The sequence below is a fragment of the Vulpes vulpes genome, chromosome 10 (genome assembly GCF_048418805.1).
Source record: "Vulpes vulpes isolate BD-2025 chromosome 10, VulVul3, whole genome shotgun sequence".
Taxonomy (NCBI): Eukaryota; Metazoa; Chordata; class Mammalia; order Carnivora; family Canidae; genus Vulpes; species Vulpes vulpes.
Window position 1 is genome coordinate 29,847,734 of NC_132789.1, and position 13,668 is coordinate 29,861,401.

Below are 13,668 nucleotides of genomic sequence, written 5' to 3' on the forward strand. Positions count from 1 at the left end.
TCATGTGGCTGGCCAAGAGGTTATTATTATGGATATCTGGGGCTATGGGCCTGTTCCTGGCCCACCCCAACCCACCTCAGCCCACCCCATCTGCCCAAATAGCTGTAGTTGTTCATGAACAGGAAAATGCTGGGCAAAATACTCACCCTACCAGTACTGGCCAGGGCCCACTCCCCAAAACCCAAAACCAGGCACTTGGGCTAAGGCCCTAAGGTCTTGAGGACCCCTCTCAGCATGGGCAGGCCGGCAAACCTGAGCTGGCTCAGATAGAAGGGTCTCCCAGCCCCTCTGGGCCCCCAAGGAGGTGGGGTGGGCAGAGCAAGTGTGGACAGGTCTCCAGCTCAATTCATGGACTGGTGGGCTGCTCTGTGGGGCTGGACTCCTGGGCGGGGGGCTGCACCGTCTGTACAGACTCCTCCAGGTTGGTGCTGGGGAACACCACGTAGTGTGAGGTGGTCAGCTCTGGTGGCTCCTGCCGGTTCTGTTTGCTGTGCCAGATGCCATAGCAGAAATACACGGCGAGTCCTGCAGGAGTTGTGGGAGACTGAGGGGCAGGTCCCAGCCTTGCTCACCCTCCTTGCCTTCCTGCGGTCCACCGAGGGCCCCAAGCCTGATCCCCCACTCACCGATCAGCAGCCAGATGGAGACACGCACCCAAGTCAAGTAGCTTAGCTTCAGCATGAGGCAGATGTTGAGGAGGATGCTCAGGGCTGGAGTCAGGGGCACCATGGGGATCTGACAAGGCAAGAACAGGGCGGGGCTGGGCTGCAGGGAAGGTCTGCTGCGCAGGGCCTGGTTTGTCAAGCATCCACTTTGCCATGCAGAAAGAGAGGGGGATGGGTGCGTGGGCCTCCCCAACCCTGTGAGCCCTGGTTCATCCTGCCACAGCAGAGGAGGAAGGGGCAAAGGGAGCTAACTGGATGACAGGCAGCGGGCATTGGTTGGGGGAGGTACCTGGAATGTATCTTTCCGCTGTTGCTCGTGGACCCCCAGGACGAAGAGGCTGAGCAGAAATGTGACAGAGCTGAGCAGCAGGAGCAGGATGTAGCCCCAGTTTGGGAGGTGCAGGACTGAATCCCCGAAGACCAGTACACAAGCCAGGGTGATGGCCGAGGCCACCAGGATGCTGAGTGCCCAAGCCACAGCAGCTCCAGGGCTGCACCTACCTAGGAAGCCCAGGTAGGGCCTCAGGGCTGGCCGCAGCTGCCCAGGCTCAGTGGCTGAGGCCTGATTAGTGCCCACCAGCTGGGTGTGGTCTGAGAAAGAGTGGTACTCTTTGACCCTGGGGCTAGGGCTGGCTGGGCTTGGGGAACTGGATGGAGGGGACTTCTGGAAGCGTAGCACAAGAATGCTGGTGGCCACGAAAGTGTAGGCCAGCAGTGTGCCGATGGACAGGAACTGAACCAGTGCCTCGAGGTCCAGCAGCAGTGCCAGTAAAGACATGAGGCTCCCGAACACAGTGATGCCCGCCAAGGGCACCTGTGTCCGGGGGTGCACTCGGGCAAACACCTGGAAGAAGAGCCCATCGACGGCCATGGCGTAGACGATGCGTGGCAGGGAGAAGAGGCTGCTGAGCAGGACAGTGTTCATGGCTGTGGCAGAGAGTGGAGAACTGGTCAGCATGGTGGACAGGCCCACTGGGGGCCTCTGCTGGGAGCCAGGGCATGCCGCCAACCCTGGGGAACACCAACAGGAGTTTGTCTGGGTTATCAGAATGAGCCTGAGTGCATGTGGGGTGTTGGATTGTTACCTCACCCCCCAAGAATGGGACACCCTGGTTTAGGTGACAGGCCCATCAGAGAATCTGATGAGCAGTGGGTCCTTCTCCCAGGAAAGGACTTGCTCAGAACTGACATTTTATGTACAATTGGGAGGGGGCAGTGAACAGGGCCCTTCCAACAAGGCAAGAGAGTCTCATGATTAGCACCTTCCTGGGCCCGTTATGCAACTGGAAAAAGACCCAGACGGAGAAGCCTAGGGCAGCCCCGGCCCTGCTCACGCCCCCCTTGCCTGATCGGGGCCCTTACTGCAGATGGAGCCGGCCGCCACGATGAAGCCCGCCCAGCTGTAGCCCCGCCTGTAGAAGGCGTCAGCGAGCGCGGAGTTGGGGTTCAGGCTGTGCCACGGCACCATGAGGGTGAGCACGGTGGAGACGAGGATGTAGGCGCCGGCTGCCAGGCCAAGCGAGATGGAGATGGCTATCGGCACGGCTCGCTTTGGGTTCCTGGCCTCCTCGCTGGAGGCGGCGATGACATCGAAGCCCACAAAGGCGTAGAAGCAGGTGGCGGTGCCAGCCATGATGCCCGAGAAGCCAAAAGGCGCAAAGCCACCCTCCTCAGCACTCCAGTTCTGCGGGCGGGCCAGGGCGAAGCCCAGGATGATGATAAAGAGGACGAGGAGCAGGCTGACGACGGTGAAGGTGTGGTTGAGCCAGGAGGAGACCCGGGCCCCGCAGGAGATGAAGGCGGAGGCCAAAAGCACGATGGCAGCAGCCAGGAAGTCGGGGTAGTGGGCCAGCAGGGGTACCTGCCAGGTCCCGATGTGGGCCTGGGTGAAGTTGTGGATGCGGTGGCTGAACATGGAGTCCAGGTAGCCGCTCCAGGCGCGGGCCACGGCTGCTCCCCCGATGAGGTACTCGAGCAGCACATTCCAGCCGATGAGGAAGGCCCACAGCTCGCCCATGGACACGTAGGTGAACAGGTAGGCCGAGCCCGTGCGGGGTAAGCGTGCCCCGAACTCCGCGTAGCACAGGCCTGACAGCAGGGAGGCCACGGCGGCCAGAGCGAAGGACAAGAGCACCGCGGGGCCGGCCGTCTCCTTCGCCACGGTGCCTGTGAGCACATAGAGGCCCGAGCCCACCATGCCACCCAGGCCCAACAGGGTCAGGTCCAGGGTGGACAGGCAGCGCTGCAGGGGCGTCTCCATGGCAGACTCCTCCAGTGGCTTCAGCCGGTTCAGCTTCTGGCAGAAGCGTGCCAGGCTGGCAGTGCTGGGCAGCCCCCTGGCCATGGTGGGCGGCGGAGAGGAGCACCAAGGCAGCTGCGGGCACCTAGCAGGGGCTGGGGGGGAATGACAGATTGCCCAACCAGGTACCGAGCAGGCTTCAGTCCGCGCTGTCCCTTCCCCTGGGGACCCAAGTGCCTGCGCAGCTAGGTCGCCTGAGGGCTGGGATGGGTCAGGAGTGGGCAGGAGGTCACAGGGAAGCATGGAGGTCCTGCCTGCCTCCGGCCAGGTGAGGGAACCTTGTGCAGTCCCACCTGGGCGCATTTGGGTGGGGAGGCCTGAGCATGGAAAGGGTGCAGCTCCAGGAAGTGGGGTTGGGAAACTGCTCCTTGGTCTGGCACCCCAGAGCAAGGTGGAAACCCCGGACTTCTCAGGAGCTGAGCCAGGCCTCCAGGCCTCCAGGACCCGGAACAGGAGGGGCTCTGCTGCCCTGGGCGTGAACCAGGCAGCCACCTGGCCTCTGACAGTGGCACGCACCACCAGCACCCCCCCCCACACACACACACAGGGGCACACGCGCACGCACGCGCGCGCACACACACAGCCCCGCCCGTCGGGGCCTGGGTATCTGCGCACCCGGCCAGGAGGCGGGGCACTCCTGGCCCGGCGCCCCGAAGCCAAAGCTCGGTGCCCTGCCCCCGCCCCGACAGGCCACCTCCGCCACCGCCACCGCCGCCACCGCCGCCAGAGCCAGAGCCAGAGCCAGTTCCACTCGGGTATCCAAGCCTTTGCCTCCTCTCAGGCCAGACTACATACCTGCAGGAGTCGCTGAGACTCACCTGCTGTCCCTGCTGCCGCTGCTCTGCGCGCTGTGCCGGCCCTGCCTGGGTGGCGCCGCCTGCACCCAGAGCCCGCCCCCACTCCTCCTGCGCCAGATCCAGCGAGGCCCCACCCACCTCGCTGTCACACCAGTACCCAGATAGCCCACCAAACTCTTACCTCACCCGACAGAGACCTGAGCTCCCCGAATCTGGAGAAGTGTGACACTATTCCTGTGTCTGATTCACAGATGAGGAGGCCCAGGACACCAGGTAAGCGACTAATCCAGATCACTGGAGTGGCCTTGGGAGGCAGGCAAGGTTAAGGACCAGGTCTGGAGGGATCTGGAACCCACCAGCTTGCCACTGCTGCAATAACCCTCTTTGATTCTTCACCCCAGCATATGTACTCCATTCAGCTGTTTTCTAAGAGTAGACTTAAGTGTTCTCACCCCAAAAAAGTAAATATGCGATGCAATGGATGTGTTAATGAACTAGATAGGAAGAATTTTTTTCACTGGGTTTAAGTAAATCAAATCATTGTGATGTATGCTTTAAATATCTTACAATTGTGTTAATTATATCTCAATAAAGCTGGAAAAAAAATCCCCAAATCAATTGTATTCCTATACACTAGCAATGGACTCTCCAGAGTGAAATTAAGAAAAAAACTTTGTTATGTAGTCTCAGAAAGAATAAGTACATATATATTTTATAAAGATTATATATATTTATTCATGAGAGACACGGAGAGGCAGAGACATAGACAGAGGGAGAAACCGGCTCCTTGTAGGGATCCCTAGACCCGGGATCATGCCCTGAGCTGAAGGCAGATGCTCAACCATTGAGCTACCCAGGTGTCCCAGAATAAGTATATTTGTAAAGATATTTAGAATAATTTAATTGATATAAGTCAATTATATCTCAATAAAGCTGGAAAAAGGGATGTTTAGAATGAATTCAGCCAAAGAAATGTAAAACTTGCACACTGAGAACTACCAAACATCATTGAAAGAAGTTACAGAAGACCTAGATAAGTGGAAAGGCAGCCCATGTTCAAAGACTGGAAGATGATATTGTTAAGATGACATTACTCCCCAAATCTGTCTGCAGATGCAATGTAATACCTATCAAAAGCCCAACTGCTGGGATCCCTGGGTGGCGCAGTGGTTTGGCGCTTGCCTTTGGCCCAGGGCGCGATCCTGGAGACCCGGGATCGAATCCCACGTGGGGCTCCCGGTGCATGGAGCCTGCTTCTCCCTCTGCCTGTGTCTCTGCCTCTCTCTCTCTCTGTGACTATCATAAATAAATAAAAATTTAAAAAAAAATTAAAAAAAAATTATAAAAGCCCAACTGCTTATTTTGCAGAAATTATCAAGCTAATACTAAAATCATATGGAAATGCAAGGGAGTCAGAATAGCCAAAACAAATTTGAAATAGAAAAAACGTTGGAGGGGCGTCTGGCTGGCTCAGGCGTGGAGCATGTGATTCTTGATATTGGGGTTGTGAACTGGAGCCCCACATTGGGTGGAGAGATTACTTTAAATATTTTAAAAATCTTAAAAAAAGAAAAGAACAAAGTCAGAGTACTAACACTTCTCGATTTCTAAACTGACTACAAAGCTACAGTATTCAATACAGTGTATTACAGAAAAAATAGACATGTGAATCAATGGAAAAGAACTGAAAATCCAGAAAGACAACTAGTTAAATTTTACAAATTTCTGTCAAATTTAAATCTATGGCAAAATGATTTTTTAAAAATAGGCTTTATTTTTTAGAGCAGTTTTAGGTTCACAGCAAAATTGCTGGAGTTCCCACACATCTGCTACCCCCACACATGCACAGCCCACCCCTTCCAACAATCTATACCCCCTATAGAGTGATGCTACATGTGTTATAATTGGGGAGCCTTCGTTGATACATCATTATCACTCATGGCCCATTGGTCTACATTAGAGTTCCCTCTTGATGTCCCACAGGTTTTGACCAATGTATTTGTATATCCACCATTATTGTATCATACAGAATTATTCCACCGTCCTAAAAATCCTCTGTGTTTTGCCAATTTCTCCTTTGCTCCATCCTAACCCCTGGCTGCCACTTATTGTTTCTGTCTCCATATTTTGCCTTTTCCAGGATGTCATGTAGTTGGAATTATACAGTATGCAGCTTTTTTAGATTTTTTTTCATTTAGTAATATGCATTTAAGATTCCCCCATGTCTTTTCATGGCTTGATAGCTCATTTCTTTTCAGTGCTGAATAATATTACATTGTCTCGATGTACCATAGTTTATTTATCCATGCATGTACTGTAGGACGCCTTGGTTGTTTCCCAGTTTGGGCAATTAGGAATAAAGCTACTTTAAACATCCATGACCAAGTGCTGATGTGGACATAACTTGGAAACTCATTTGGGTGAATACAGGAATATCTTGGAGATACCGCAGGTTCGATTTCACTGAATAAAGAGAATAGCACAATAAAGCAAGTCAAATGAGATTTTTGGTTTCCCAGTGCATTTAAAAGTTATGTTTAAAAAAAAGTTATGTTTACACTACACTATGATTTATTAAGTGTGCAGCAACATTATGAAAAACAATGTACAGGGGATCCTGGGTGGCTCCGTGGTTTAGTGCCTGCCTTTGGCCCAGGGTGTGATCCTGGGGTCCCCGGATCAAGTCCCACATCGGGCTCCCGGCATGGAGCTTGCTTCTCCCTCTGGCTGTGTCTCTGCCCCTCTGTCTTTCTGTGTCTCTCATGAATAATAAAAAAAAAAAATCTTAAAAAAAAAAAAAAGAAAAACAATGTACATACTTTAATTAAAAACTACTAGGGGTAGCTTGGTGGCTCAGTTAATTAAGTGCCTGCCTTTGACTCAGGTCATGACCCCAGGATCCTGGGGTTGAGCCCCACATTGGGCTCCCGGCTCAGTGGGGAGTCTTTCTTCCTCTGCCTCTGCTACTCACCCTGCTTGTGCTTGTTCTCTCTTTCTCTCTCTCTGCCAAATAAATAAAATCCTTTTAAAAATTTAAAAAAGAAAAAGTGCTTTATTGCTAAAATATGTTAAATATCATATGAACTTCTAGTGAGTCATTCTTCTGGCTGGAGGAGAGGGTCTTGCCTTGATGTTGATGGCTAGACTGACTAGGGTGGTGGTTGCTGAAGATTGGGATGACTGTGACAATTTCTTAAAATAAGATGACATTAAGTTTGACGCACTGATGGACTCTTCCTTCCACAAACAATTTCTCTGTAATGTGCACTACTGTTTGATAGCATTTTACCCCAACTAGAACTCTTTTCAAAATTGGAGTCAATCTGCTCGAACCCTGCCACTGTTTTATAAACTAAGTTTATGATATATTCTAGATCTTTTGTTGCCATTTCAACAATTTTCTTTTTTTTAAAGATTTTATTTATTTATTTGAGAGAGAGAGAGAGAGAATAAGAGAGGGACCAGAGGGATAGGGACAAACACTGAGCTCAGAGCCCAACATGGGACTCAATTCCATGACCCCAAGATCATGACCCCAGCTCAAATCAAGACTCAGCCCCCCAACCAACTGAGCTATCCAGACACCCTGTCATTTCGACAGTTTTCATAGCATCTTCACCAGGAGTAGATTCCATCTCAAGAAACCATTTTCTTTGCTTGTCTGTAAGTAGCAACTCCTCATCCATTCAAGTTTTATCATGAAATTGCTGCAGTTTAGTCACATCTTCAGGCTCCCCTTCTAATTCTAGTTCTGTTGCTATTTCTACTACATCTACAGTTACTTTCTCCACTGAAATCTTGAACTCAAAGTTGTGTGTGAAGGCTGGAACGTACTTCTTTTAAACTACTGTTAGTGTTGATATATATATATATATATATGTATATATGTGTATATATATATATTTATATATATATGTATATATGTGTGTATATATATATATATATATATATATATACATATATATTTTAGTGTTGATATTTTGACCTCTTCCCATGAATCAGAAATGGCTTTAATGATATCTAGGGTGGTGGATCTTTTCCACAAGGTTTTCTACTCCACCTAGGTCCATCAATGGAATCACTATATCATTATCTATGGTAGTTATAGCCTTATTATATTTTTTTTTTTATTTTTATTTTTTAGATTTTATTTATTTGAGATGGGCACACAGAGAGAAAAAGCAATGAACAGGGAGAAGGTCAGAGGGAGAGGGGTAAGCAGATTCCCTGCTGAGTGGGGAGCCCAAGGAGGGCTTGATCTCAGGACCCTGGAATCACGACCTGATCCAAAGGCAGAAGCTTAACTGACTGAGCCACCCAAGTGCCCCCGGTATAGTACAGTACTTTCATCTTCCTCCAAGAACTTTTCTTTTGCATTCTCAGCTTGGCTAACTGTATGGTACAAGAGACCTAGGTTTTGGCCTATCTTGGCCTTGGACATGCCTTGCTTACTAAGCTTACTCATTTCTTCCTTTTGATTTAAAGGAAGAGATATGTGACTTTTCCTTTCACTTGAACACTTAGAGACCATTGCAAAGTTATTAATTGGCCTAATTTCAATATTGTCATGTCTTAAGGAATAGGGAGGCATGAGAAGAGGGAGAGAGATGAGGAAACATCAGTTGGTAGAGCAGTAAGAACACACACAACATTTACTGATTAAGTTTGCCATCTCATATGGGCATGGTTTGTGGCACTCCATAACCATTACAATAGTACCATCAAAGATCACTGATCAGGGGCACCTGGATGGCTCAATGGTTGAGCATCTGCCTTTGGCTCAGTCATGATCCCAGGGTCCTGGGATCAAGTCTCATATCAGATGCCTCACAGGCAGCCTGCTTCTCCCTCTGCCTGTGTCTTTGCCTCTCTCTCTGTGTCTCTCATGAATAAATAAATAAAATCTCTTTAAAAAAGGTCACTATCACAGATCATCATAAAGGTATAATAATAACAACAAAGTGAAATATGAGAATTGACAAAATGTGACAAGAGACACAAAGTGAGCAAATGTTGGGAAAATGGCACTGATAGACTTACTCAATGAAGGGTAGTGATGCTCAATGCAATTTATACAATTTATAAAAAACTCAATACAGTGAAATACAATAGAACAGGTACAGGTATACCTGTACCAGGGAGTGTGATTCTTGAATCATATGATAAGAATATGTTTAGTCTTTTTTTTCTTTGATTTTATTTATTTATTCATGAGAGACACACAGAGAGAGGCAGAGACATGGGCAGAGGGAGAAGCAGGCTCCCTACAAGGAGTCTAATGTGGAACTTAATGGTCAAGGCAGATGCTAAACCATTGAGCCGCCCCGATGCCCCTATGTTTAGTCTTTTAAGAGACTGCCAAAATATACCATTTTGCATTCTCACCACCAATGAACGAGAGTTCCTATTGCTCAGTATCCTCAGCAACATTTGGTAATGTCAACATTTTGGATTTTTACCATCTTAATAGGTATGTAGTAGTATCTCTTTATTTTAATTTGCAATTCCCTAATGACATAGGATGTTGAACATATATTCATATGCTTATTTGTCATCTGTATATCTTTTTTGTCAGGTGTCTGTTCAGGTCTTTTTCCCATTTTAATCAGGTTGTTGGTTTTCTTATTGTAGAGTTTTAGGAGTTCTTTTTATATTTTGGATAATATCCTTTAATCATATATATGTTTTGCAAATATTTTCTCCTAGTCTGTGGCTTGTCTTCTTATTCTTTTGGTGGTTAATTGACTTTTGGCAATGGTTGCAAGCGAAATCAATGTGGGAAAAGAATAGTCTTTTCATTTTTTAAAAAGATTTTATTTATTTATTCATGAGAGACACAGAGAAAGGCAGAGACATAGACAGAAAGAGAAGCAGGCCCTATGCAGGGAGCTGGATGTGGGACTCAATCCCAGGATTCCAGGATCACGTCCTGAGCCAAAGGCAGACGCTCAACCGCTGAGCCACCCAGGCATCCCAGGAATAGTCTTTTCAACAAACTATGCTGGCACAATTGGGTATCCACATGCAAATGAATGAAGTTGGATTCTTACTTTACACCACTCACAAAAATTAACTCAAAATGAATTGAAGACCTAAATTTAAGAGCTGAAATTATAAAACTCTATTGTGATTTTGTTGAACTACATTTTAAAAAAAGATTTATTTGTTTATTTGAGAAGGAGGGAGAAAGGGAGAGCGAGAATATCCAAGCAGGGGGTGGGGGAAGGTGCAGGGGAAAAGGGAGAAAGAAACTTAGGTGGACTGCGCTGAGGGCAAGGGGCTAGATTTCAGGACCCTGAGATCTTGACCTGAATTGAAACCAAGAGCAGGACACTTAACCAGCTGTGCCATAGAGGCGCCCATTCACATTTGTTAAGTAGAGCCCCGAAGACAGTGGATGATGAGTCTAGGTTCAACAGAAGACCATTTTAAAAATTGAAATAGAGATTACTCACAGGTCCTAGAAGGAGTACATAGCATACCTTGAAGGGCCACACCAGGAGGTTAAGGCAGGGTACAAGCAGAGAGTTCCATGGAACATGGGGTGCATGCCTTTATTAAGGTCTATAGTTGGAATGCTCTGAGATTCCCAGGCTAAGTCTCGATTTGTCAATTCAAACTCAAAAGAGAGAGTTTTGACAAACTTTGCATAGGTCTTATCTCAAGACTGCACAAGGGGAAGGCCCTGGGAGGGGCCGGGAGAATGCTTATAACAAGGACTATTAGCAGAGTCTTATCAGGAACTTACATTTACTTGTGACTCTGTGGGCTGTTATCTAGGGCATATACTCTTGTGAGGGGCCAGGATCAGTTTAAGGCCCCTGCAGGCTACTTAGCCACACAAAATAGTTGCTGAGGCAGCAACATTACGGACTAATTTAGATAAATTCACAACAAACTCTTAGAAGAAAACGTAAGAGTAAATCTTAATGACCATGGGTTAAGCAATGGTTTTTTAAATATGACACAAAAAGTTCAAACAACCTAAGAAAAATACAGATAAACTGGACCTCATTAAAATTTAAAACTTCTGTGCTTAAAAGGACACCATCAAGAAAATGAAAAGGCGGGGCACCTGGGAGGCTCAGTTGATTAAGCGTCTATCTTTGGCTCAGGTCATGATCTCGGGGTCCTGGAATCAGCCTTCATCAGGCTCCCCGCTCAGTGGAGACTGGTTCTTCTTCCACTGCTCCTCCCTCTTGTGCTCTCTCTCTCTCAACTAAATAATCTTTTTTTTTTTTTTTTTTTAGATTTTATTTATTTGTTCATGATTGCTGCAGAGAGAGAGAGAGGCAGAGACATAGGCAGAGGGAGAAGCAGGCTCCCTGGGAGGAGCTCGATGTGGGACTTGAGCAAGAAGCAGGACCCTGGGATCATGACCTGAGCCAAAGGCACTCAAGCACTTAGCCACCCAGGCACCCCAATAAATAAAAAAATCTTTTTTAAAAAAAGTGAAAAAGTCATGATTCACAGAATGGGAGAAAACATTTGCAAATCATTTATCTGGTAAGGGGGTTGTATCCAGAATATATAAAGAATTCTTACAACTCAACAATAAAAAGATAAATAGCCTAACTTAAAAATGAGTAAAGGGTGGGGGAGGGGCCAAAAATGAGTAAAGGATCAGTAATGGGGACAGATGGTAGCTATACTTGTGGTGAATATAGTATAATTTATAAGCTTTTCAAATCACTAAATTGTACACCTGAAATTGATGTACCATTGTGTGTCAACTCTGCTCAAACAATAAAAAAGAATATAAATATAGATGAGTAAATGATGTAAGGAGGCATTTCTCCAAAGAAAATATGCAAACATCCAATAAACACATGGAAAGATTATTATTATTATTATTTTTTACATGGAAAGATTTTTATCTGGCAGCCCAGGTGGCTCAGTGGTTTAGTGTCGCCTTCGGCCCAGGGTGTGATCCTGGAGACCTGGGATCAAGTCCCACATAGGGCTCCCTGCATGGAGCCTGCTTCTCCTTCTGCCTGTGTCTTTGCCTCTCTCTCTCTCTCATGAATCAATAAATAAAATCTTAAAAAAAAAAAAGAAAGATTCTTATCATCATTAGTCATTAGGAAGAAGCAAATAAAATCCAAAGTGTGATGCCACAATTTGCACCCCCTAGGATGGCTCTCGTCAAAAAGTCAGGTCATAAAAAGTGTTGATGATGTGAAGTGGTTGGAACCCTCATACACTGCTGTGGGAATGTGGCATGGTGCAGCACCTTTGGAAAACTGCTGGCCACCTCCTCAAAATGTTAAACATGAAGTTACTGATGAGGGAGCAGAAGGCAAGCTGAGGACAACGCACAAGCTGACACCCCGCAACCCCTGTTCCCCACTCCCAGTGAGATATGTGTGACACTCCTCCGGCACTTCTGGCTGTCCGAAAACTAAGGGAAGGGAAAGACAAATGGTTCACTGACAGAGATCACAGTCCTGCAGGACATGAGTCTCCATCAGTTTACCAATGTCTTAGTGATTTATAAAGAAGCATTTTTATCAATAGCCAAAATTTCAGAAACCCATAGACCCCATTTCCTGGAGCCTTAACATCATCCTCCCCTCCATAATGATGTAGAAAATAAAGGCAGAAGGAAATGTAAAGAAAACTAAATTTCTTTATAACCTGCACCCCACTGACAAATACTTGAGACAGGTAGAGTCTAACTTTCCTCCTGAAAACTCCCAACTGTCTTAATATTAATGCCTTACTAGAGGGGAAAACAACCTTAGCTTGACAATAGCCAGGACTGCAGGATCCTGAGAGTCTTCTCTAACAAATGAAAGTCCTTTTGGACACCTCCCATTTTCCTTACCTCCCCCATCTCATAATCAACCATTCCTCATAACCCCAGTATAGGCCTGCAGGTGTCTCTGTGCTTTAATCAAATCATCTTTTTTGCATCAAATACATCTCAAGAATTCTTTCTTGGCCATTGGCTCTGGACCCCCAACAACATACTCCAAAAACTACATTATTACTGTTTGATCCAGCCACCCTGTTCCTCAGTACATACCTGAGAAATGAAAACATGTATCCATACAAAACTTGCTTGTGAATTTTCATAGTTCCATTACTCCTAACAGCCAAGAACTAGAAGCAATCCAAGTGTCCATCAACTGATAATGGACAAATAGAATGTGAAATAACCATTCAATGGAACATTATCTGCCCATTAGAACAAATAAAGAGGTGATACAACACTGATGAATCTTGAAAACATGATGCTAAGTGAAAGAAGCCAGTCACAAAAGACCACATATTGTACAATTTAATTTATATGAAATGTCCAGAATAGGCAAAACCATAGAGACAGAGAATAGATTAGTGGTTTCTAAGAGATGAAGGGAGAGAATGAACACTAACAGGTACACACTTTCATTTTGGGGGGTGATTAAAATTTTCTGAAATTAGATAGTGGTGAGGATTGCACAATTCTGTGAATATACTAAAAACCACTGAACTATACATTTTAAGTTGGTGAGTATTATAGTATATGAATAAAGTATACATATAGTATTTGACTAAAGTTGTTATAAAAATAAAAGAGGGGCACCGGGGTGGCTTAGTGGTTGAGTGTCTGCCTTTGGCTCAGGTCGTGATCCCGGGGTCCAGGGATCGAGTCCCACATCGGGTTCCCCTCAGGGAGCCCACTTCTCCCTCTGCCTATGTCTCTGTCTCTGTCTCTCTGTATCCCATGAATGAATGGATAAATAAAATCTTTAAAAAAGTAAAAATAAAATATAAATCACCCAACTTTTTCTAAGAAAGAACTCCAGGGGCAGGAAGGACTGAGTGCCCAGAGAAAGATGAAGCCTGGTGAATAGAGGAACAGAGAAAGAATTCTGGAGACCATTATTCCTCCCCACAAATTGGTCCCTCTGCATTGCCTGAC

The 13,668-nt window shown here is 46.5% G+C and overlaps 2 protein-coding genes across 6 annotated transcripts in view; one reads left to right on the forward strand and one right to left on the reverse strand.

Moving 5' to 3' along the window:
• Positions 1–4,143, reverse strand: SLC7A4 (solute carrier family 7 member 4). Of its 3 annotated transcripts, none has more exons than XM_025982664.2 (5): positions 3,943–4,143; positions 2,028–3,059; positions 955–1,592; positions 627–735; positions 1–525 (listed from the first exon to the last, which is right to left on the reverse strand). In XM_025982664.2, the coding sequence occupies exons 2-5, from the start codon at positions 3,007–3,009 to the stop codon at positions 347–349; spliced, it is 1,908 nt and encodes a 635-aa protein (XP_025838449.1). In that variant the 5' UTR covers positions 3,010–3,059; positions 3,943–4,143; the 3' UTR covers positions 1–346. The 3 variants fall into 3 exon arrangements, with proteins under 3 accessions (XP_025838449.1, XP_025838448.1, XP_072579526.1); XM_025982663.2 differs by lacking the exon at positions 3,943–4,143 and adding an exon at positions 3,783–3,892; XM_072723425.1 differs by lacking the exon at positions 3,943–4,143 and adding an exon at positions 3,760–3,849.
• LOC112907504 (tubulin alpha-3 chain) overlaps positions 3,902–13,668 on the forward strand; it is a 24,365-nt gene continuing 14,598 nt past the window's right edge. The window contains exon 1 of one of the 3 annotated variants that reach the window (XM_072723438.1): positions 3,902–4,034. The gene's annotated coding sequence lies outside the window, so the exon portion shown is untranslated. The remainder of the gene's footprint in view (positions 4,035–13,668) is intronic. The other 2 variants (XM_025982720.2, XM_072723439.1) reach the window with 2 other exon arrangements.

What these genes read in the sequence shown, in the direction of transcription:
- SLC7A4 (XM_025982664.2), bottom strand. Translation starts at nt 3,009, where the DNA reads ATGGCCAGGGGGCTGCCCAGCACTGCCAGCCTGGCACGCTTCTGCCAG. An exon ending in GGCGGCCGGCTCCATCTGCA is followed by an intron (nt 1,593 to 2,027) that starts GTAAGGGCCCCG and finishes TCTCTGCCACAG; the next exon opens with CCATGAACACTGTCCTGCTC. An exon ending in AGCGGAAAGATACATTCCAG is followed by an intron (nt 736 to 954) that starts GTACCTCCCCCA and finishes TTGCCTTGTCAG; the next exon opens with ATCCCCATGGTGCCCCTGAC.